Source organism: Salmo salar, chromosome ssa28 (assembly GCF_905237065.1).
Source record: "Salmo salar chromosome ssa28, Ssal_v3.1, whole genome shotgun sequence".
NCBI lineage: Eukaryota > Metazoa > Chordata > Actinopteri > Salmoniformes > Salmonidae > Salmo > Salmo salar.
Genome location: NC_059469.1, coordinates 36,615,665 through 36,639,420, shown reverse-complemented (window position 1 = coordinate 36,639,420; position 23,756 = coordinate 36,615,665). Strand labels below are relative to the sequence as shown.

The following is a 23,756-nucleotide window of genomic DNA, read 5'->3' as shown; positions in this document are numbered from 1 at the left end:
AAGTCCATATTATGGCACGAACAGCTCAAATAAGCAAAGAGAAACGACAGTCCATCATTACTTTAAGACATGAAGGTCAGTCAATCTGGAACATTTCAAGAACTTTGAATGTTTCTTCAAGTGCAGTTGCAAAACCCATCAAGCACTATGATGAAACTGGCACTCATGAGGATCGCCACAGGAACTCTAAGTTCCTTAGAGTTAACTGCATCTCAGATTGCAGCCCAAATAAATGCTTCACTGAGTTCAAGTGACAGACACATCTCAACATCAACTGTTCAGAGGAGTCTGCGTGAATCAGGCTTTCATGGTCAAATTGCTGCATAGGAAACACTACTAAAGGACACCAATAAGAAGAAGAGACTTGCTTGGGCCAAGACACAAGAGCAATGGACATTAGACCGGTGGAAATCTGTCCTTTGGTCTGATGAGTACAAATTGGAGATTTTTGGATCCAACCGCCGTGTCTTTGTGAGACGCAGAGTAGGTGAACGGATGATCTTCTCATGTGTGGTTCCCATCGTGAAGCATGGAGGAGGAGGTATGATGGTGTGGGGGGTGCTTTGCTGGTGACACTGTCAGTGATTTATTCAGAATTCAAGGCACACTTTACCAGCATGGCTACCACAGCATTCTGCAGCGATACGCCATCCCATCTGGTTTGCGCTTAGTGGGACAATCATTGTTTTTCAACAGGACAATGACTCAACACACCTCCAGGCGGTGTAAGGGCTATTTGACCAAGAAGGAGAGTGATGGAGTGCTGCATCAGATGACCTGGCCTACACAATCACCAGACCTCAAACCAATTGAGGTGGTTTGGGCTGAGTTGGACCGCAGAGTGAAGAAAAAGCAGCCAACAAGTGCTCAGCATATGTGGAAACTCTTTCAAGACTGTTGGAAAAACATTCCAGGTGAAGCTGGTTGAGACAATGCCAAGAGTGTGCAAAGCTGTCATCAAGGCAAAGGGTGGCTACTTTGAAGAATCCTATTTTGATTTGTTTAACACGTTTTTTTTTTTTTTGCTACATGATTCCATGTGTGTTATTTCATAGTTTTGATGTCTTCACCATTATTCTACAATGTAAAAAAGTTTTAAAATAAAGAAAAACCCTTGAATGAGTAGGTGTGTCCAAACTTTTGACTGGTCCTGTATATCAGATCAGATCATAGATATATATTACAAAATATATAGTATGTTAGGTTTGATTGGACAGTAAACCTGGCACATTAACATTTATGGTAAATACACAGAGGTACAAAATATCACAAAAGATATGAGTTGCTTCACCAATACTCTACGTGTACATTATTTTGTCAAATAAAAACTTCCAGAATTCTGAGGTCAGATTCATTTCAGAATAACTGTCATTACTCTTCCTCCTTACAAATCTACGTTAAAAAGATGGGTTTCATGTATTCTGGTAGAACTTGCCTATTTGGGTTCCTTATTCCACCAAGAATTTCTGGAAACCTGGGAATTTTGCAAAAGTTAGCATAATTGTGTAACCCTAGTGCCATTTCAAAGAAATGCAACTGCTTACACTATGTACCCCCATAAAAGTGCATGACAAATATATAATGCTTATTTCCACATTTTAAATTAAACATTTGTTTCTGTTTTTTTACAGTTCACCAGGTCAAGGTTGGCCTGTATTTCTGCAAGGCTGTATAATCACAGTTATGTCAGCATTTATTTATCCTATTTATCTAGACTCACATATCTACCACACTTGTCCATGCAACTGTCCGTTGGTTTCTGCCCAGTCTCTGAGCAGTTTCACTCATCTACAGTACATCACTTGCCAGATGAGACCAACCAACCAACTTAAGTTGTGCTTGGAAAGGACAGACTTCTCTGCCCTGTAAAGGTTGAGGCCTCCATTTGGTATCAACAAAAGTACTCATTAGGGGGTCCCTCATTCCTACACGTAGCCTCAGAGTCCACACTGGACCTAGCAGAGAGCAGTCTGTTGGACTCGTCTGGGTGTTTCCTGGCAAGGTACTCCCCCTCCATCCCCTTAGGCTTCTGTCCCGGGGAGAGAGTCTCGAATGTCACGTATGAGTCTTGAATATCTTTGGATTTCCTCCCCAGTAGCTTTTTACAGCGCTTCTTGAGCGCCCCGCAGCAGACGATCAGTGTCAGGGGGACAGCGATCACACAGGCCACCGTGATCACCACCACGTTAATGAGCTTCTGGGTGCCGCTTGCGCTGGCTGCCTCGTCCGTTGAGAAGATTACACACTGCTCTTTTTTAGGGATCAGGCCTTTGATGCAGACGCAGGCGATGTACTTTGTCCTTGGCACAAGGCCGTCGATGGTGATACGGTTCTTTCCCACGCCTACGTTGATCCTTCGCATGTCCCTCTCGCCGAAAACGGCATACAGGACGCTGAACTCTGTGGTGTTCTTGGCCGTCGGGGCCCGCCAGTTCAGGGAGACGGTGTGATCGGTGTCCCCGATGACCTTCACCGATCGTACCACCCGTTTCTCCGGTGGCGCCGGTGCCTGCAAAGAAGAGGCATTGGCTGCCAGGTTGCTAAGAACCTCCTTCTCCATTTCCTTAAACGCCGGCTCCGTGGCAGGGGGACCGGGTGTCTGTCCATCGGCCACGCTGTCCGAAATACTGTAGCTCTCGATATCGTACTTCCCTGTGAAACCACTCGGTCCTAGTGGCTCGATGATGGGCGAGGTCGCCGTGGTGGTTAGGGGAGGTATGTATCTGGCAACAAGTTTCTCCTGGTAGGCAGCTTTCCCAAATCCACCGGTTTTCCGTCCTCTTTGGTTTCTAGTCTTGGAGCTGCCACCTTGTTCCTCATTTTTAAAGGAGTCTGTGATAACCAGGGAGATGATGGCATCTGCAGTCCCCACGAAGTTGGTCGCTTTGCACATGTATTTCCCAGAGTCCCTGTAAGAGACGGCAGGCACACTCAGGATGGACCAAATGATTCCCTCCTTTGAAACTTCTTCCTGAACTGTAAAATAAATACAAACAAAAAGTAGTTAGAAGTATTAGTGAAAAGGAAACCGTCCATCCATCTGTAATCTAGGCTATTTCAGCTTCTGACTTTACAACACCAAAAATAGATGTCCTAAGTACTGTAGCTAGCTACTTATTAAGGCAACAGGCAGATGTATATATGCCTAGCCTTCAGTCATGGAAGGTCTTAGCCTGATCCCAGGCTTTGTGCTGTCCTGTCCTGCCAACTATGCCAAACCGTTTCCAAGACAGCACAAACAGATCTGGGATCAGGCTAAGACCTGCCATGACTGGAGCAGGTTTAGAAACACTAAAACTGGAGCACAATGGAAATAAGTCAACAACTTTTTTGTTGTTGTTGTTATCCTTCATCCCTTTTTAACGTATGTAGCTACTGCTTGTTCTTGGCTGTATATCTATGTGTTACACATTAAATAAATTCAATCAATAAATCAATGAATCTCACCAGTGCCGTTCATCTGTTTGCCGTCTGCCCGAGTCCAGGACAGCTCTGGTACTGGGACTCCGATTGTCCCACAACGTAGCAGGACGTTGTTCCCCAGGGAGCTCCTGACCCGGGCCACAGCCGTGTGGACACGGGGCCCCTGGCACCTCTGGAGCTCCGTCTCGCTGAACAGCGCCCCCGACAGGCTCTCCGGGTCAGCACAGCGTAGCTTGGTGTCGATCAGAACCACAGAGGACGACGGAGACTTCTGGAACTGGACCAGGTCATAGAGCCGGCAGTCACATAGCCATGGGTTGTCATGGAGACCTATAGTGATGCAGAAAATACATTTATTTTAGTCGTTTAGCAGATGCTCTTATCCAGAGTGACTTAAAGTCAGTACATTCAACTGAGGTTGGTAAAGAAACTAAAAAGGAGCTAAAAGAAAATAAATAATCAACACCACATTTAGCATTGCAATAGATAACATTAATTTTAGCATTGCAATAGATAACATTAATTTTAGCATTGCAATAGATAACATTACATTTAGCATTGCAATAGATAACATTAATTTTAGCATTGCAATAGATAACATTACTTTTAGCATTGCAATAGATAACATTACTTTTAGCATTGCAATAGATAACATTAATTTTAGCATTGCAATAGATAACATTAATTTTAGCATTGCAATAGATAACATTAATTTTAGCATTGCAATAGATAACATTCATTTTAGCATTGCAATAGATAACATTAATTTTAGCATTGCAATAGATAACATTCATTTTAGCATTGCAATAGATAACATTACTTTTAGCATTGCAATAGATAACATTCATTTTAGCATTGCAATAGATAACATTAATTTTAGCATTGCAATAGATAACATTAATTTTAGCATTGCAATAGATAACATTACTTTTAGCATTGCAATAGATAATTTTACTTTTAGCATTGCAATAGATAACATTACTTTTAGCATTGCAATAGATAACATTAATTTTAGCATTGCAATAGATAACATTAATTTTAGCATTGCAATAGATAACATTAATTTTAGCATTGCAATAGATAACATTCATTTTAGCATTGCAATAGATAACATTCATTTTAGCATTGCAATAGATAACATTACTTTTAGCATTGCAATAGATAACATTAATTTTAGCATTGCAATAGATAACATTACTTTTAGCATTGCAATAGATAACATTACTTTTAGCATTGCAATAGATAACATTACTTTTAGCATTGCAATAGATAACATTACTTTTAGCATTGCAATAGATAACATTAATTTTAGCATTGCAATAGATAACATTAATTTTAGCATTGCAATAGATAACATTCATTTTAGCATTGCAATAGATAACATTCATTTTAGCATTGCAATAGATAACATTCATTTTAGCATTGCAATAGATAACATTCATTTTAGCATTGCAATAGATAACATTACTTTTAGCATTGCAATAGATAACATTCATTTTAGCATTACAATAGATAACATTACTTTTAGCATTGCAATAGATAACATTAATTTTAGCATTGCAATAGATAACATTACTTTTAGCATTGCAATAGATAACATTACTTTTAGCATTGCAATAGATAACATTACTTTTAGCATTGCAATAGATAACATTACTTTTAGCATTGCAATAGATAACATTAATTTTAGCATTGCAATAGATAACATTCATTTTAGCATTGCAATAGATAACATTAATTTTAGCATTGCAATAGATAACATTAATTTTAGCATTGCAATAGATAACATTAATTTTAGCATTGCAATAGATAACATTAATTTTAGCATTGCAATAGATAACATTAATTTTAGCATTGCAATAGATAACATTAATTTTAGCATTGCAATAGATAACATTCATTTTAGCATTGCAATAGATAACATTACTTTTAGCATTGCAATAGATAACATTAATTTTAGCATTGCAATAGATAACATTAATTTTAGCATTGCAATAGATAACATTACTTTTAGCATTGCAATAGATAACATTACTTTTAGCATTGCAATAGATAACATTACTTTTAGCATTGCAACAGATAACATTACTTTTAGCATTGCAATAGATAACACCAGTTCTACCTTGGTAGTAGATAACACACACATATATACACACATTTTGGACAACTGTTCTTGCTCTGTCTGAACTATAACCTTGTGTTATGTGTATAAAGTCAGTTTAGCAAGACGTAATAATAAGTAGAAGTAATCATGCTAGTTTGAAGTGAGACTAGTGAACATATTCTCATTAACACTACAGTATGACTACCTTTACTACAATTAGAGTAATCCTTATACTACTCTCAAATGCTGATGCATGTCTCCTCCAACGTTTCATTTAACGCTACGTGACACACCACAGGTACTCATGCAATGCATGTTGGGATAAAACCACCCTGGTTTGTAATGTTGTGGATGGCATCAATTTGTTTCTCACGTTTCCTGTGTATCAATTGCATGTCATTTAAGGTTTCTATTTCATCCTGGCTTGCAAACCAAATGGGATTCCGTAAAAGGTCAATAAAGATTGTTTTTAATTGCCGAGCAGATCCTTACCTAGAATATATTTGGAACTGTCCCCATCTTCTTGAGATGGTTTCACAGATAACCACATAGAGAGAACCTCAGGAGGTACGGTGGCCAGGCTGTTGCTAGATAAGTCCAGATAGGTCAGGTTCTTGATATAAATGGTCGCCTCGGCCGGGATCGACGATATCTTATTATTATGCAGGTCCAGTAGCCTCAGGTCGGGCATATCAGTCAGAGATTCCCAGGGGAAAGAGGTGAGCGCGTTCCCTTCCAGTCTCAGTTCATCCAGACTTCTCAGGCCACGGAAGCTGGCTACATTCAAAGAGTTCAGAGAATTGAAAGACATCCAGAGAAATTCCAGACTGTTGAGGTAGTGAAAGGTTTCGCTGGAGATCTTTGTGATGGCAGTTTTCTCGATCCGCAGTTTCGAGGTGTCTGCAGGAAAGTTGGGTGGGACCAGGGAAATCTGTGGGTCATTGCAAAGTACGCTCCTTGGATAGATGGAGAGAAAAGGTAAACATCTTATTGAAAGTCACTGTATAACCTATTGTAACATGTTCATTTAGATAACTCAACTTTATTACAAGTTTAACTGAATTAACCATGGCCTTTTATGGGTTCATGACAGAGGGTAGATGTACAATTACTGCATAAATAAATCCGCCTACATATTGTTTTATTTTATCGGTTTAATCTTTAGTTCTTCCCTTCTTTCTTGTTTTTTCCCCCCTCTGTCTAAACATTAGTTAAACATGGTTTAGGGCTATTCATTAGAACCAAAGAAAGAGGCTTAGAGCATTGCAAATTAATCCTTGGGTCTATATATATATATTTTAAAGAGAGTAGAAGAGAAGCTGACCTCATACTACCTGCATACTACGCACCACCACACAACAACAACAAACAAATGTATAGAATAGAAGTTGTTCACATTCACAATTGAAATAGTTGTAATAATTTTAGATAATAGTTTTACCTTGCTTTGGACCCATCTGATAACTTGTGAAAGAAGCAGTTACATTGAGACGGACACGCGCCGCAAACAAACGGTCCGAAGCAAAGTAATGCCAAGCAGAAACCCAGACTAAAACCTCGAAACATTTTCTCTCCGAAACTATACTACCAAAATATAGGCCTACTATCAAACTAAACTACAAGATCTTTTGAAAAAAAAAAAAAAAGGAAGGTTTATTTCGTTGTTCCAAGCCAGCGAAGCATCGTGTTGCTATCTCAGTGCCTCATACAGTTCTGAACGTCGTTCTGAAACCCGAGATTAAAAGGATAGACATGGATTAGTGGAAAGGATTTCTTTTCATTGACACGATTATTGCCCCATGGCAAATGACAGGCAGGCTGTGTCGTTTCTCTTTGTTTATATACAGAGTAAAACCCTTCCCTATAGTTTATTGGAGGGTTTATTATGGAGATTGGAGTGGACGGTTCGTTTTGGCGGCTCATTGATTTATAGTCGCTCTGTATGCTATTTATTTTATTGAATGTGAGTTCTGAAAGTGCAACGCAAAAGGAAACTGTTGCCAATTGATAATTGTTACCAAAAAATATAACCATGTAATAAATACTATACGTATGTTTAATTTACAGGATTTGCATCAATACATTTATGGAATATTTTAAAAACCTCATTATTAGCACAATTTACTCCCAAACCCCTCATTTAAATTTTTCACATCAAACTCAGTCAGGTCAAAAATAAAATAGCCATCAGGGATTCTAAGGGATCAGAAAATATATATATATATTTTTTTTAAATCGAGAATTATTGGATTATTATATAGAGTATACGGTTGCATACTATGGATTTGACATATAACCCATCATTTTTTTCCCCCACAAAAAAATGTACGAAAATGAGTGCAATATTTTCAGGCTACATAAATTATTTATGAAGAAGTTAATTTACTGTGACAAAGTCACACTAGTGAAACATATCCACCAGTATTATCAAAACACGTACAGTAGCCTACTATCCCACAATGCATAGTAGTGTATGGAGAACAAGACCCCAGTGGGAACCTCAATAACATGGAAAGGACCACTAGATGGAAGCTAAGAATAATGGTAAACAATACATTATTCCACTCGTTGGATTGGTTTGGAAATATTTTTCATTTGTATATTTTGGTGAGTCAGTGTTCTACTGTACACAAGGGGTCATCTGACGCTGTTTCAATATTCTGTGACTATGCTTCTTCATCCTTTTAATGGTTGTACACTTTTTTCTGCAGGTCTGGTCACATATTAGTGGTAAAAAAAATGACTGACCCCTCCTGATACTTTATATCAAACTACTGACCCCTCCTCCTGATACTTTATATCAAACTACTGACCCCTCCTCCTGATACTTTATATCAAACTACTGACCCCTCCTCCTGATACTATATATCAAACTACTGACCCCTCCTGATACTATATATCAAACTACTGACCCCTCCTGATACTATATATCAAACTACTGACCCCTCCTGATACTATATATCAAACTACTGACCCCTCCTCCTGATACTATATATCAAACTACTGACCCCTCCTCCTGATACTATATATCAAACTACTGACCCCTCCTCCTGATACTATATATCAAACTACTGACCCCTCCTCCTGATACTATATATCAAACTACTGACCCCTCCTCCTGATACTTTATATCAAACTACTGACCCCTCCTCCTGATACTATATATCAAACTACTGACCCCTCCTCCTGATACTATATATCAAACTACTGACCCCTCCTCCTGATACTTTATATCAAACTACTGACCCCTCCTCCTGATACTTTATATCAAACTACTGACCCCTCCTCCTGATACTATATATCAAACTACTGACCCCTCCTCCTGATACTATATATCAAACTACTGACCCCTCCTCCTGATACTATATATCAAACTACTGACCCCTCCTCCTGATACTATATATCAAACTACTGACCCCTCCTCCTGATACTATATATCAAACTACTGACCCCTCCTGATACTATATATCAAACTACTGACCCCTCCTCCTGATACTATATATCAAACTACTGACCCCTCCTCCTGATACTATATATCAAACTACTGACCCCTCCTCCTGATACTATATATCAAACTACTGACCCCTCCTCCTGATACTATATATCAAACTACTGACCCCTCCTCCTGATACTATATATCAAACTACTGACCCCTCCTCCTGATACTATATATCAAACTACTGACCCCTCCTCCTGATACTTTATATCAAACTACTGACCCCTCCTCCTGATACTATATATCAAACTACTGACCCCTCCTCCTGATACTATATATCAAACTACTGACCCCTCCTCCTGATACTATATATCAAACTACTGACCCCTCCTCCTGATACTATATATCAAACTACTGACCCCTCCTCCTGATACTATATATCAAACTACTGACCCCCCTCCTGATACTATATATCAAACTACTGACCCCCTCCTGATACTATATATCAAACTACTGACCCCTCCTCCTGATACTATATATCAAACTACTGACCCCTCCTCCTGATACTATATATCAAACTACTGACCCCTCCTCCTGATACTATATATCAAACTACTGACCCCTCCTCCTGATACTATATATCAAACTACTGACCCCTCCTCCTGATACTATATATCAAACTACTGACCCCTCCTCCTGATACTATATATCAAACTACTGACCCCTCCTCCTGATACTATATATCAAACTACTGACCCCTCCTCCTGATACTATATATCAAACTACTGACCCCTCCTCCTGATACTATATATCAAACTACTGACCCCTCCTCCTGATACTATATATCAAACTACTGACCCCTCCTGATACTATATATCAAACTACTGACCCCTCCTCCTGATACTATATATCAAACTACTGACCCCTCCTCCTGATACTATATATCAAACTACTGACCCCTCCTGATACTATATATCAAACTACTGACCCCTCCTCCTGATACTATATATCAAACTACTGACCCCTCCTCCTGATACTATATATCAAACTACTGACCCCTCCTCCTGATACTATATATCAAACTACTGACCCCTCCTCCTGATACTATATATCAAACTACTGACCCCTCCTCCTGATACTTTATATCAAACTACTGACCCCTCCTGATACTATATATCAAACTACTGACCCCTCCTCCTGATACTATATATCAAACTACTGACCCCTCCTGATACTATATATCAAACTACTGACCCCTCCTCCTGATACTATATATCAAACTACTGACCCCTCCTCCTGATACTTTATATCAAACTACTGACCCCTCCTCCTGATACTATATATCAAACTACTGACCCCTCCTCCTGATACTATATATCAAACTACTGACCCCTCCTCCTGATACTATATATCAAACTACTGACCCCTCCTCCTGATACTATATATCAAACTACTGACCCCTCCTCCTGATACTATATATCAAACTACTGACCCCTCCTCCTGATACTATATATCAAACTACTGACCCCTCCTCCTGATACTATATATCAAACTACTGACCCCTCCTCCTGATACTATATATCAAACTACTGACCCCTCCTCCTGATACTATATATCAAACTACTGACCCCTCCTCCTGATACTATATATCAAACTACTGACCCCTCCTCCTGATACTATATATCAAACTACTGACCCCTCCTCCTGATACTATATATCAAACTACTGACCCCTCCTCCTGATACTATATATCAAACTACTGACCCCTCCTGATACTATATATCAAACTACTGACCCCTCCTCCTGATACTATATATCAAACTACTGACCCCTCCTCCTGATACTATATATCAAACTACTGACCCCCCTCCTGATACTATATATCAAACTACTGACCCCTCCTCCTGATACTATATATCAAACTACTGACCCCTCCTCCTGATACTATATATCAAACTACTGACCCCTCCTCCTGATACTATATATCAAACTACTGACCCCTCCTCCTGATACTTTATATCAAACTACTGACCCCTCCTGATACTATATATCAAACTACTGACCCCTCCTCCTGATACTATATATCAAACTACTGACCCCTCCTCCTGATACTATATATCAAACTACTGACCCCTCCTCCTGATACTTTATATCAAACTACTGACCCCTCCTCCTGATACTATATATCAAACTACTGACCCCTCCTCCTGATACTATATATCAAACTACTGACCCCTCCTCCTGATACTATATATCAAACTACTGACCCCTCCTCCTGATACTATATATCAAACTACTGACCCCTCCTCCTGATACTATATATCAAACTACTGACCCCTCCTCCTGATACTTTATATCAAACTACTGACCCCTCCTCCTGATACTTTATATCAAACTACTGACTCCTCCTGATACTATATATCAAACTACTGACCCCTCCTGATACTATATATCAAACTACTGACCCCTCCTCCTGATACTTTATATCAAACTACTGACCCCTCCTCCTGATACTTTATATCAAACTACTGACCCCTCCTCCTGATACTATATATCAAACTACTGACCCCCCTCCTGATACTATATATCAAACTACTGACCCCTCCTCCTGATACTATATATCAAACTACTGACCCCTCCTCCTGATACTATATATCAAACTACTGACCCCTCCTCCTGATACTATATATCAAACTACTGACCCCTCCTGATACTATATATCAAACTACTGACCCCTCCTCCTGATACTATATATCAAACTACTGACCCCTCCTCCTGATACTATATATCAAACTACTGACCCCTCCTGATACTATATATCAAACTACTGACCCCTCCTCCTGATACTATATATCAAACTACTGACCCCTCCTCCTGATACTTTATATCTGTGAGGGTGGTTTCAGTGTGAGTACACTGTCTGTCCCCTGTTTCTATCCCAAAAGGCACCCTATTCCCTATGTAGTGCACTACTTTTGACCCGGGCCCATAGGACAGTAGTGCACTATTTAGGGAATAAGGTTCCATTTGTGACTGGCCCATAAACAGCCAGATGCTTTAAAGATTTTAAGCAGTTTGTGACCTTGAGGCAGATCCCTGACCACCATACAACTACATGTCTTTAATCCAGTCATCTTGCTATATGTCTCTTACCATCTCAAATCAAATCAAATCTAATTGTATTAGTCGCATGTGCCGAATAAAACAGTGAAATGCTTACTTACAAGCCCTTAACCAACAATGCAGTTGTTTAGAAGCCTCTTGGACCTAGACTTGGCGCTCCGGTACAGCTTGCCGTGCGGTAGCAGAGAGAACAGTCTATGACTAGGGTGGCTGGAGTCTTAGACAGTTGTTGTCCACTTTCATTCTGGAGGGTTTTCTATTAAATAACCTTCTTCCTTTTATCAGAGTTTTGCATTCTGTGTGTGTGTGTGTGTGTGTGTGTGTGTGTGTGTGTGTGTGTGTGTGTGTGTGTGTGTGTGTGTGTGTGTGTGTGTGTGTGTGTGTGTGTGTGGCCTAAATTATATGAATCAGCATTTATAAAACAGGACTTTCCTGCTTTAATAATTAACTACAAATGAAAGAATGAGTTGAGTTGTTACATTATAAATTATTCAATTATTTTGTGTAATTCAGTGTCTGAAGTCTGAACTAAGGAGGCTGGAGTGACATCAACAGTGCAGCCTTTGTTTTACTGCTGCATCATCAGATTATGACGGTAAGTGAAATTAAATATGTCCTAACACATAGGAAACCCAGGCCTACTACTCTAGCAGTAGAATTTATACAAAGCCATATTGCAACCCTTGGGTGCTGTTTCCCATGCTATAGAAGGCAGGGTCTTTGATTACAATGTAATGTTACTCCTCCAGTTTATCTGGGATTCACATGGTATCCTATTAACTGTATGTAACACATTACTGGTCCTGGTCCAGGTTAGTGGACTACTGGTCCTGGTCAAGGTTAGTGCATTACTGGTTCTGGTCCTGGTCAAGGTTAGTGCACTACTGGTCCTGGTCAAGGTTAGTGCACTACTGGTTCTGGTCAAGGTTAGTGCACTACTGGTCCTGGTCCAGGTTAGTGGACTACTGGTCCTGGCCAAGGTTAGTGCACTACTGGTTCTGGTCAAGGTTAGTGGACTACTGGTCCTGGTCCAGGTTAGTGTCCTACTGGTTCTGGTCCTGGTCAAGGTTAGTGCACTACTGGTCCTGGTCAAGGTTAGTGTCCTACTGGTTCTGGTCAAGGTTAGTGCACTACTGGTTCTGGTCAAGGTTAGTGCACTACTGGTCTTGGTCAAGGTTAGTGCACTACTGGTCCTGGTCCTGGTCAAGGTTAGTGGACTACTGGTCCTGGTCCAGGTTAGTGTCCTACTGGTTCTGGTCCTGGTCAAGGTTAGTGCACTACTGGTCCTGGTCAAGGTTAGTGCACTACTGGTCCTGGTCAAGGTTAGTGCACTACTGGTTCTGGTCCTGGTCAAGGTTAGTGCACTACTGGTTCTGGTCAAGGTTAGTGCACTACTGGTCCTGGTCAAGGTTAGTGCACTACTGGTCCTGGTCAAGGTTAGTGCACTACTGGTTCTGGTCCTGGTCAAGGTTAGTGCACTACTGGTTCTGGTCAAGGTTAGTGCACTACTGGTCCTGGTCCTGGTCCAGGTTAGTGTACTACTGGTTCTGGTCCTGGTCAAGGTTAGTGCACTACTGGTCCTGGTCAAGGTTAGTGTCCTACTGGTTCTGGTCAAGGTTAGTGCACTACTGGTTCTGGTCAAGGTTAGTGCACTACTGGTCTTGGTCAAGGTTAGTGCACTACTGGTCCTGGTCCTGGTCAAGGTTAGTGGACTACTGGTCCTGGTCAAGGTTAGTGCACTACTGGTCCTGGTCAAGGTTAGTGCACTACTGGTTCTGGTCCTGGTCAAGGTTAGTGCACTACTGGTTCTGGTCAAGGTTAGTGCACTACTGGTCCTGGTCAAGGTTAATGCACTCCTGGTCAAGGTTAGTGCACTACTGGTCCTGGTCAAGGTTAATGCACTACTGGTCAAGGTTAATGCACTACTGGTCAAGGTTAGTGCACTACTGGTCCTGGTCAAGGTTAGTGCACTACTGGTTCTGGTCCTGGTCAAGGTTAGTGCACTACTGGTCCTGGTCAAGGTTAGTGCACTACTGGTTCTGGTCCTGGTCAAGGTTAGTGCACTACTGGTCAAGGTTAGTGCACTACTGGTCCTGGTCCAGGTTAGTGCACTACTGGTTCTGGTCCAGGTTAGTGCACTACTGGTTCTGGTCCAGGTTAGTGCACTACTGGTTCTGGTCCAGGTTAGTGCACTACTGGTCCTGGTCCAGGTTAGTGCACTACTGGTCCTGGTCCAGGTTAGTGCACTACTGGTTCTGGTCCAGGTTAGTGCACTACTGGTTCTGGTCCAGGTTAGTGCACTACAGGTTCTAGTCAAGGTTAATGCACTACTGGTCAAGGTTAATGCACTACTGGTCCTGGTCAAGTTTAGTGCACTACTGGTTCTGGTCCTGGTCAATGTTAGTGCACTACTGGTCCTGGTCCAGGTTAGTGCACTACTGGTTCTGGTCCAGGTTAGTGCACTACTGGTTCTGGTCAAGGTTAGTGCACTACTGGTCCTGGTCAAGGTTAATGCACTACTGGTCCTGGTCAAGGTTAATGCACTACTGGTCAAGGTTAGTGCACTACTGGTCAAGGTTAGTGCACTACTGGTCCTGGTCAAGGTTAGTGCACTACTGGTTCTGGTCCAGGTTAGTGCACTACTGGTTCTGGTCCAGGTTAGTGCACTACTGGTTCTGGTCCAGGTTAGTGCACTACTGGTCAAGGTTAATGCACTACTGGTCCTGGTCAATGTTAGTGCACTACTGGTCCTGGTCCAGGTTAGTGCACTACTGGTTCTGGTCAAGGTTAATGCACTACTGGTCCTGGTCCAGGTTAGTGCACTACTGGTTCTGGTCCAGGTTAGTGCACTACTGGTTCTGGTCAAGGTTAATGCACTACTGGTCCTGGTCAAGGTTAGTGCACTACTGGTTCTGGTCAAAGTTAGTGCACTAAACAGGGAGCAAGCTCTATTGTTAATGTCTTGACATTACATTACATTCATTTAGAAGATGCTCTTATCCAGAGAAACGTACAGGAGCAATTAGAATTACGTGCATTGCTCAAGGGCACATCGATAGATGTTTCACATAGGGAATTCGAACCGGCAACCTTTCAGTTACTGGCCCAATGCTCTTGAACGCTAGGCTACCTGCCGTCCCCGACTGTTGTTATGTTATGAAATACCCTTTTTTTGTGTTTTTTTATTTTTAGGAACTTTAGTCGGGTCTCAATTTACTGTTAAGATTTAGAGTAGTAGAATACACAAGGTGTGAGTATGAAATTTGGTTTTGCATCAGTAGACAGTCTCTCAATTAGCCATGTTAGCTAGCTATTTTTTAGATTGGTAAGTTAGTCTAGCCAATTATCTAAACTTGTAGTAATCATGGCTGAATACCGACATGGCACGCAGGGCACGTGCCCAGGGGCCCTGACCTCCAGCGGGCCTGCATTGATATCATTAACATGGCATAAGTCATGGCAAAATGTGTAGAATTGTAGAAAATGTCCTTTACACAATGTCATGGCTAAATGAGTAGAATTGGCTAAATGAGTAGAATTGCATGAATTTTTTAAAATAAAATTGCACACACAAAATCGCCGCCCAATGGCAAAATGCATAGAACAGCAGAAAACCTGCTTTAAAACTGCAACGTTTTGGGATCTATGGATTAAGAATGAACCTGAACTAATATATCACATACCAGCTAAAAGCACCTAATCGTAACGACATCTAACGCTTTGGCTGATAGATATCAATATTGAATTGTAATTCACAAAATGACAGAGAGATTTCAGTTGCTACTCTCCATTTTGATCTGGATATACTTGGCATTAAGACTAAAGTAGACATTTCATCTAATGTACAGTATAATCAAAGGGTGGGAGGCTTGACCTGTTCCCAGTAACATTCACCTGGCTTCTTCCTTTTTGATTTGTCATGGGCTGGAGCTTCCTGATTGACATTGTGTAGTGTCGACTGTGATTTGTCATGGGCTGGAGCTTCCTGTTTGACATTGTGTAGTGTCGACTGTGATTTGTCATGGGCTGGAGCTTCCTGTTTGACATTGTGTGTAGTGTCGACTGTGATTTATCATGGGCTGGAGCTTCCTGTTTGACATTGTGTAGTGTCGACTGTGATTTATCATGGGCTGGAGCTTCCGGATTGACATTGTGTGTAGTGTCGACTGTGATTTATCATGGGCTGGAGCTTCCTGTTTGACATTGTGTAGTGTCGACTGTGATTTATCATGGGCTGGAGCTTCCGGATTGACATTGTGTGTAGTGTCGACTGTGATTTATCATGGGCTGGAGCTTCCTGATTGACATTGTGTGTAGTGTCGACTGTGATTTATCATGGGCTGGAGCTTCCGGATTGACATTGTGTGTAGTGTCGACTGTGATTTATCATGGGCTGGAGCTTCCTGATTGACATTGTGTGTAGTGTCGACTGTGATTTATCATGGGCTGGAGCTTCCGGATTGACATTGTGTGTAGTGTCGACTGTGATTTATCATGGGCTGGAGCTTCCTGATTGACATTGTGTGTAGTGTCGACTGTGATTTATCATGGGCTGGAGCTTCCGGATTGACATTGTGTGTAGTGTCGACTGTGATTTGTCATGGGCTGGAGCTTCCTGTTTGACATTGTGTGTAGTGTCGACTGTGATTTATCATGGGCTGGAGCTTCCTGATTGACATTGTGTGTAGTGTCGACTGTGATTTATCATGGGCTGGAGCTTCCTGTTTGACATTGTGTGTAGTGTCGACTGTGATTTATCATGGGCTGGAGCTTCCTGTTTGACATTGTGTGTAGTGTCGACTGTGATTTATCATGGGCTGGAGCTTCCTGTTTGACATTGTGTGTAGTGTCGACTGTGATTTATCATGGGCTGGAGCTTCCTGTTTGACATTGTGTGTAGTGTCGACTGTGATTTATCATGGGCTGGAGCTTCCTGTTTGACATTGTGTGTAGTGTCGACTGTGATTTGTCATGGGCTGGAGCTTCCTGTTTGACATTGTGTAGTGTCGACTGTGATTTGTCATGGGCTGGAGCTTCCTGATTGACATTGTGTGTAGTGTCGACTGTGATTTATCATGGGCTGGAGCTTCCTGTTTGACATTGTGTGTAGTGTCGACTGTGATTTATCATGGGCTGGAGCTTCCTGTTTGACATTGTGTAGTGTCGACTGTGATTTATCATGGGCTGGAGCTTCCTGTTTGACATTGTGTGTAGTGTCGACTGTGTTTGTTGTGTCTGTTCAGATTTTTGTTGTTAATTTTTTTGTGTTGTGTGAAAAAATGTATGAAATGTTAGGTGACTTTGGGACATCACTAACAATGCTATGTTCCTGGAAATAAGGTTTGCTTTCACCCACCAAGTTTAGCCAGATTAAAGGATTGCTACGTTTAAACTTGTTGCATTGTTTAAACCAATAATTCACTGGACAAGGGTCTCTCAGTCCATTCACTATGCAGTGTCAGCTTCCAACTGACACTTACAGTTACTGTAAGCTAATGATTTCATGGATGGTTGAGGCAGCAAGTAGGTCCTACCTATCGAAATAAGAGAGAGATCCTTCATCTTCACGTGGCATATAATATTTAGCCTACTAAGTATACTAAAGATAAAGTATGACCTGTAGGTTTAGAGTACAGTGATAATATAAATTATGTTATTGGTCATTAGTACAATTAAGTTAAAGCGCATGCAAAATTGGTGCGCAGAAACCACTTCAATGAACACGACCGTTTGGGGAATATTTTTTTTCTTCCTCTATTGCGCCACTTTTGAGTACATTCTTGTAGGGATTGGTGAGGGTTTTACATCAGATAAGTCCTTGCATGCCTTTTCACGTGAAAGAGCCTTTTATAAGGAGTTCAGTCAAAACTCTGGCACTTTCAGACGTGAGAATAAACGTTGAGGAACTATCGGTAGTGTCCGACAATCATAGTGGCCATCAAAAATGGCAGCATACGCATTACCGGAGGGATTCTCCGATTTTGACATGTTTGCATTCGGTTCAGCTCTTCTTGTTGGGGGTAAGTGAAATATTTTATGCCAATTTTTTTAAAGAAAAGCTATTATTTGCTTTAGCGAAATGGCATCCAGATGGAGCTACTTGGGATTTTAAAGAGATCTTAAAGGGACAGGTCTACTGATTTTAAAGTCGGCAAAAACAATTTTTTATTTTTTTAATTGCCCGAGAATTGCTTTGAAGATTCTTGAAGTGATGACAGGAACTTCAAATCATGCCAAGATGTCACTGGAAGATGTGAATAATCCGCAAGGATTTTCAAGATGCGGTTCTGTAAGGTTGAAATGTGAAATAGTAAAATAAAAGCCTGTGTAGTTAAAATTCAACAATTTCTGACATTATAATATCCTATTCACATATAGTCTATATATATCTTAACTGAAATGTTAAACGTCCATTTTTAGTCTGTGTCTTTCCCCATGATGATTTATTTCTTTCTGTGTCTTTTAGGTCTTGTTGGATTCTTCCTCAACTCCGTTTCAATATTGGCCTATATTAGCGTAAAGCAAATGCGAACTCCCAGTAATTTCCTTGTCTTCAACCTTGCTGTGGCTGACATTATCCTCAATACAACCGGCCTGATTGCTGCATATGCCAGTTTATCTTACAGGTAGGTATAAGTTATTATCCTTTGACACTGCATTAATGCCTGTGGAGGTTTCCTAACTTTTTTGTACAATAGTTGTTGTTAAAACGCTCTTATGCGTTGATCTAAAATTGGTTTACAGACAGGACATCGGGACAAATAATTCTAGAGAGACATTCTAGTGAAGCACATTTTTTCATGTATATCTGAATAGCTATGATGGATAGATGCTCTACTACACAAAGCTGTAATGTTGAACACTTGTTAGTGTATGTGTGATCATGACTTTAATAGTTCAACTGAATAGAACCACAAATCAAAGCAGGTGTATTTGGTATAACAATTTGCTGCAAAATGAGTCACCATGTTTATGTAGGAATGTAGCCATTCTGAAACTGGTTTATGCCTGATGGGATTATAAACACTAAGGCTGAGTTTACACAGGCAGCCCAATTCTGATCTTTTGCCAATAGTTGGCCTTTTGACCAATCAGATTAGAACTCTTGCCAATAATCGGACAAAAGATCAGAATTGGGCTGCCTGTGTAAACGCAGCCTAAATGTGCTCCTCTCTTGTCACCCTAGACACTGGCCCTGGGGTCAAGACGGCTGTAGCAACCATGCCTTCATAGGGATGACAGCAGTCCTGGCCTCTATCAGCTTCCTGGCTACCATCGCCTGGGACAGATATCACCAATATGTCACCAGTGGGTAGTATCCTACTGTACAATATGTATTCATGGCATTTATTATAGCTTTATCTATCTATATACATCTACAAAGCTACAAATATATTCTTGCAAATTACAATAAATATGACGACATTATTTTGTTCCAGATCAGAAGCTGTTTTGGAGCACGGCCTGGACTTTTTCTATCATTATCTGGGGGTTGGCCATCTTCTGGGCGGCCATCCCTCTGACTGGTTGGGGAGTTTATGACTTTGAGCCAATGAGGACGTGCTGCACTCTAGACTACACCAAAGGAGACAAGTAGGCTACATTTTAAAGTGGAACTGACAGCGTTTCATAATAATCATAATATCAGTTGAAAATATAATATTCCGAGGTGGTGCAGTGGCCTAAGGCACTGCATCGCAGTGCTAGCTGTGCCACTAGAGATTCTGGGTTCGAGTCTAGGCTCTGTCGCAGCCGGCCGCGACTGGGAGGCCCATGGGGACTTCCAAAACTCATAAATGCCCTTCTGTTTTAACCAGCTGTTGACGTTACTGTTTACCTTTGTAAAATGTGAACAGTGGAATACAGAATCAGGGATTTAAAACAATCAAGCAGATTACCACAAAAGTAAGCTCTTTACCCTAGTTGAAAACATGCAGCATTTCACACACAGAGAGAGGACTGCTAGAAATCTTTAATTTCAGACAATAAAACAAAAGCTCTCTAGCAATGTCCACCACAGACTAGGGTTCTGAAATTTTGGTAACACAATTACCAGGTTTTCCAGAAATCCTGGACGATTCCGTATTTCTTGCTAATTTCCTCCTTATTCTGGGAATCCTCCAACCTGGATTTCTGGAACACCTGGGAATTTTGTTACTGTAATTTTGCAACCCAAGTCTGTGGATTTTTGGGTGGAAAATGGCCAGAATTTAGCAACCCTAGATGTGTGAGAATGCCCCATTCATAGAGATGCACAGAATAATACAGTATGTCATTCTATCGTCCGTGTTCATCTCCGTTCAACAGGGACTACATTACCTATATGGGAGCCCTGACTGTCTTCTACCTTATCTTCCCTGCTTATGTTATGAAATCCAACTACGACGCCATTTACGCATACTTCAAGAAGATCCACAAGCACAGGGTAAACCTTGGAACATTCTACCGTTAGAACATTTGGAACATGTTCTTTGGAACGTTGCAACACATTTTAACAACACCATTAATCTTTGGCCTTGGAAGAAAAAAAACATACTTCTCATTATATTACAAAGTGATAAGCGTGTTAAATCCTAGTAAATGAACATTGGGAAAGTTGTTCCATGAACTTCAGATGACAAGACTTCTCAGCAAGATAATCCTGTAGACAATGGTTGCTGTAATTATTTCACTTTGCAATTATTTAAGTAAGATGTCTAGATGTTGTAAGTGTGTACATAACAGTCATTGTTCTCTTCTATATATTATATTATGCTGATATGTTGAGTCTATGTTATTGTTGTCATAGTGTTAACTCAAAAGTCACATGTCATTCAATACAATACAATTTTATTGACTTTCTCTGTTTTCCAGTGGAACACCAGTGTACCACTGAGGGTTCTGTTGTTCTGCTGGGGACCCTACGAAGTCATGTGTATCTACGCCTGCTTTGACAACGCCAAACTGGTCTCTCCAAAGCTGAGAATGGTGAGCTTCTTCTTCTTCTTCTTCTTTTGAGAGCTTCTTCTTCTTCTTCTTCTTTTGAGAGCTTCTTCTTCGTCCTCTTTTGAGAGCTTCTTCTTCGTCCTCTTTTGAGAGCTTCTTCTTCGTCCTCTTTTGAGAGCTTCTTCTTCGTCCTCTTTTGAGAGCTTCTTCTTCGTCCTCTTTTGAGAGCTTCTTCCTTATTTTCTTTTTTTCTATTGTCTTTTTTTTTACTCTTCCTTTTCTCTTTCTGTGCTTGATAATGCTTTAGTTAAATAACATGTCAATGGAGAGGTTTGATTTAAATCCTTTTAACAAAGAACATGTTTATTCATTTTCGTAGTTGCTTCCTGTTTTGGCGAAAATGAACCCTATTTTCAATGCGTTGCTCTACTCCTTTGGGAACGAGTTCTACAGAGGAGGGGTGTGGCAGTTCCTGACTGGCCAGAAGTTTACAGAGCCCGTCGTTGTGAAGTTAAAAGGAAGATAAAGGAAGTTCTTGTTAGTTACAGTCATATAATTAGAATGGTCAGAGTTTCTATACCCATTCTACCCATTCTAATTCTATGGTTACAGTACCGTACAGGCCATAGAATTAGAATGTTCCATGTTCCATTCTATTCATTCTAATTCTATGGTTACAGTACCGTACAGGCCATAGAATTAGAATGTTCCATGTTCCATTCTATTCATTCTAATTCTATGGTTACAGTACCGTACAGGCCATAGAATTAGAATGTTCCATGTTCCATTCTATTCATTCTAATTCTATGGTTACAGTACCGTACAGGCCATAGAATTAGAATGTTCCATGTTCCATTCTACTCATTCTAATTCTATGCTAAAGGCCATATTCCAACAACAACATCATCATCATGCACTCTCATTGCAGTAGGTTTTACATTGGAAGAATGCTATCTGTACAAGGTTGTAAAGTAAATCTTAATTGTTTATTTAGTTGGTTTGGGATACCATATGCCAATGTAGCTTGTCAATAGCGATATGGTGACTGTCCATTCAAATAGACTTTGGGGAAAGGCACCTGTTCTTAGGTTGAATGATATATCATGATTTACTAGACATGATTGGCTAGACATGATTTACTAGACACTCATTGACCTATGTTTTAGTAGAAATACCACAGTGTTCTTAATGCCATGTTCATGTTGAGTGATTTTTGAAGGTAGTAAAACCAGTGTAATCTACTTAAAGTGGATGAGACTGAATTTTAGTGGAGTCATGATAATGTAAAACTGATTTTATATCCAATAGCTTTACTTCTAGAACTCTCCCTGATGTACTCCTCTAATCCTCTGTCAATAAACGCAGCGAGGTATGCTGCCATGTGCTGCTCTTCAATCTGACTCAACTGTCCATGGAAATGGTGGGATGCTCAACATGCCGCTTTACTGTACGGCTGTAAATGATGAGACTTAGTCTTCAGACTTCAAAAAGAGCTATTCCTACCAGATCTGGGTTCAAATATCAGACTTCAAAATGAGCTATTACCTACCAGATCTGGGTTCAAATATCAGACTTCAAAAAGAGCTATTACCTACCAGATCTGGGTTCAAATATCAGACTTCAAAAAGAGCTATTACCTACCAGATCTGGGTTCAAATATCAGACTTCAAAAAGAGCTATTACCTACCAGATCTGGGTTCAAATATCAGACTTCAAAAAGAGCTATTACCTACCAGACCTGGGTTCAAATACTATTTGAAATCTTTAAAGTACCATAAGCGTTTACTTTAGCCTCCCCGGAGTGCCAGATGGGCGGGGTTGACTTTTTTGCTACTATTTTATTGGTCTTCCCTGTGGCTCAGTTGGTAGAGCATGGTGTTTGCAACGCCAGCACGGTGTGTGCAAAGCCAGGGTTGTGGGTTCGATTCCCACAGGGGGCCAGTACAAAGAAAATAAAAAAAATGCATGAAATCAAATGAAATGGATGAAATAGATGCATTCACTACTACTGTAAGTCGCTCTGGATAAGAGCGTCTGCTAAATGATTAAAATGTAATGTAAATGGTTCCATTGTGCCAGGCTAATTATTATTTGAACCCAGTTCTGATTTAAGCAAGCCATTTCATGTTATGGTGGTGGTTGTCTAGTTGGGTCACTTGGATCCTGGGAAGTTTTATGGTTGTGTCTCAAATGGCATCTTATTCCCTATGGGCCCTAGCCAAAAGTAGTGCACTATATAGGAACTATGGTTTCCATTGGGGACAGCTGAAACGCCTGACTATACAGTGCCTTCAGAAAGTAGTGACTTTTTCCACGTTTTGTTACGTTACAGCCTTGATTTAAAACTGATTAAATGTAGATGTTTTTTTTTTTTGTCACTGGCCTATACAATACCCCGTCATGTCAAAGTGGAATCATGTTTTTTTGAAAATGTTTACAAATTAATCAAATCAAAATCAAATTTATTTTTATATAGCCCTTCGTACATCAGCTGATATTCTCAAAGTGCTGTACAGAAACCCAGCCTAAAACCCCAAACAGCAAGCAAAGCATGTGAAAGAAGCACGGTGGCTAGGAAAAACTCCCTAGGAAAAACTCCCTAGAAAGGCCAAAAACCTAGGAAGAAACCTAGAGAGGAACCAGGCTATGAGGGGTGGCCAGTCCTCTTCTGGCTGTGCAGGGTGGATATTAAAACAGAACATGGTCAAAATGTTAAAATGTTAAAATGTTCATAAATGACCAGCA

General features: G+C 40.6%; 2 protein-coding genes across 3 annotated transcripts; one reads left to right on the top strand and one right to left on the bottom strand.

Moving 5' to 3' along the window:
• Window positions 1-1,071: 1,071 nt before the first annotated feature.
• Window positions 1,072-7,224, bottom strand: LOC106589929 (leucine-rich repeat, immunoglobulin-like domain and transmembrane domain-containing protein 1). The gene is made up of 4 exons (XM_014180380.2): window positions 6,969-7,224; window positions 6,020-6,483; window positions 3,448-3,753; window positions 1,072-2,976 (listed from the first exon to the last, which is right to left on the bottom strand). Exons 1-4 carry the CDS (start codon window positions 7,091-7,093, stop codon window positions 1,892-1,894), a joined length of 1,980 nt encoding a protein of 659 aa, XP_014035855.1. The 5' UTR covers window positions 7,094-7,224; the 3' UTR covers window positions 1,072-1,891.
• A 10,645-nt stretch (window positions 7,225-17,869) lies between these two features.
• On the top strand, window positions 17,870-22,406 carry LOC106589928 (RPE-retinal G protein-coupled receptor). 2 transcript variants are annotated; one of them, XR_006762622.1, is made up of 8 exons: window positions 17,870-18,106; window positions 18,553-18,712; window positions 19,273-19,394; window positions 19,526-19,679; window positions 20,394-20,511; window positions 20,940-21,053; window positions 21,391-21,616; window positions 21,685-22,406. XR_006762622.1 is itself a non-coding variant. In XM_014180379.2 (7 exons), the coding sequence occupies exons 1-7, from the start codon at window positions 18,031-18,033 to the stop codon at window positions 21,535-21,537; spliced, it is 891 nt and encodes a 296-aa protein (XP_014035854.2). In that variant the 5' UTR covers window positions 17,870-18,030; the 3' UTR covers window positions 21,538-22,406. The 2 variants fall into 2 exon arrangements, 1 of the variants encoding a protein (XP_014035854.2); XM_014180379.2 differs by having other exon boundaries at window positions 21,391-22,406.
• Window positions 22,407-23,756: the final 1,350 nt, after the last annotated feature.

Bases quoted from the DNA above. Each gene is read 5' to 3' on its own strand.
- LOC106589929 (XM_014180380.2), bottom strand. From the start codon at position 7,093: ATGTTTCGAGGTTTTAGTCTGGGTTTCTGCTTGGCATTACTTTGCTTC. The intron at 3,754-6,019 runs GTAAGGATCTGC...GCATCACTATAG, and splicing joins CAGTTCCAAATATATTCTAG to GTCTCCATGACAACCCATGG. The intron at 2,977-3,447 runs GTGAGATTCATT...TTTATTTTACAG, and splicing joins CAAACAGATGAACGGCACTG to TTCAGGAAGAAGTTTCAAAG.
- LOC106589928 (XM_014180379.2), top strand. From the start codon at position 18,031: ATGGCAGCATACGCATTACCGGAGGGATTCTCCGATTTTGACATGTTT. The intron at 18,107-18,552 runs GTAAGTGAAATA...TGTGTCTTTTAG, and splicing joins TTCAGCTCTTCTTGTTGGGG to GTCTTGTTGGATTCTTCCTC. The intron at 18,713-19,272 runs GTAGGTATAAGT...TTGTCACCCTAG, and splicing joins TATGCCAGTTTATCTTACAG to ACACTGGCCCTGGGGTCAAG.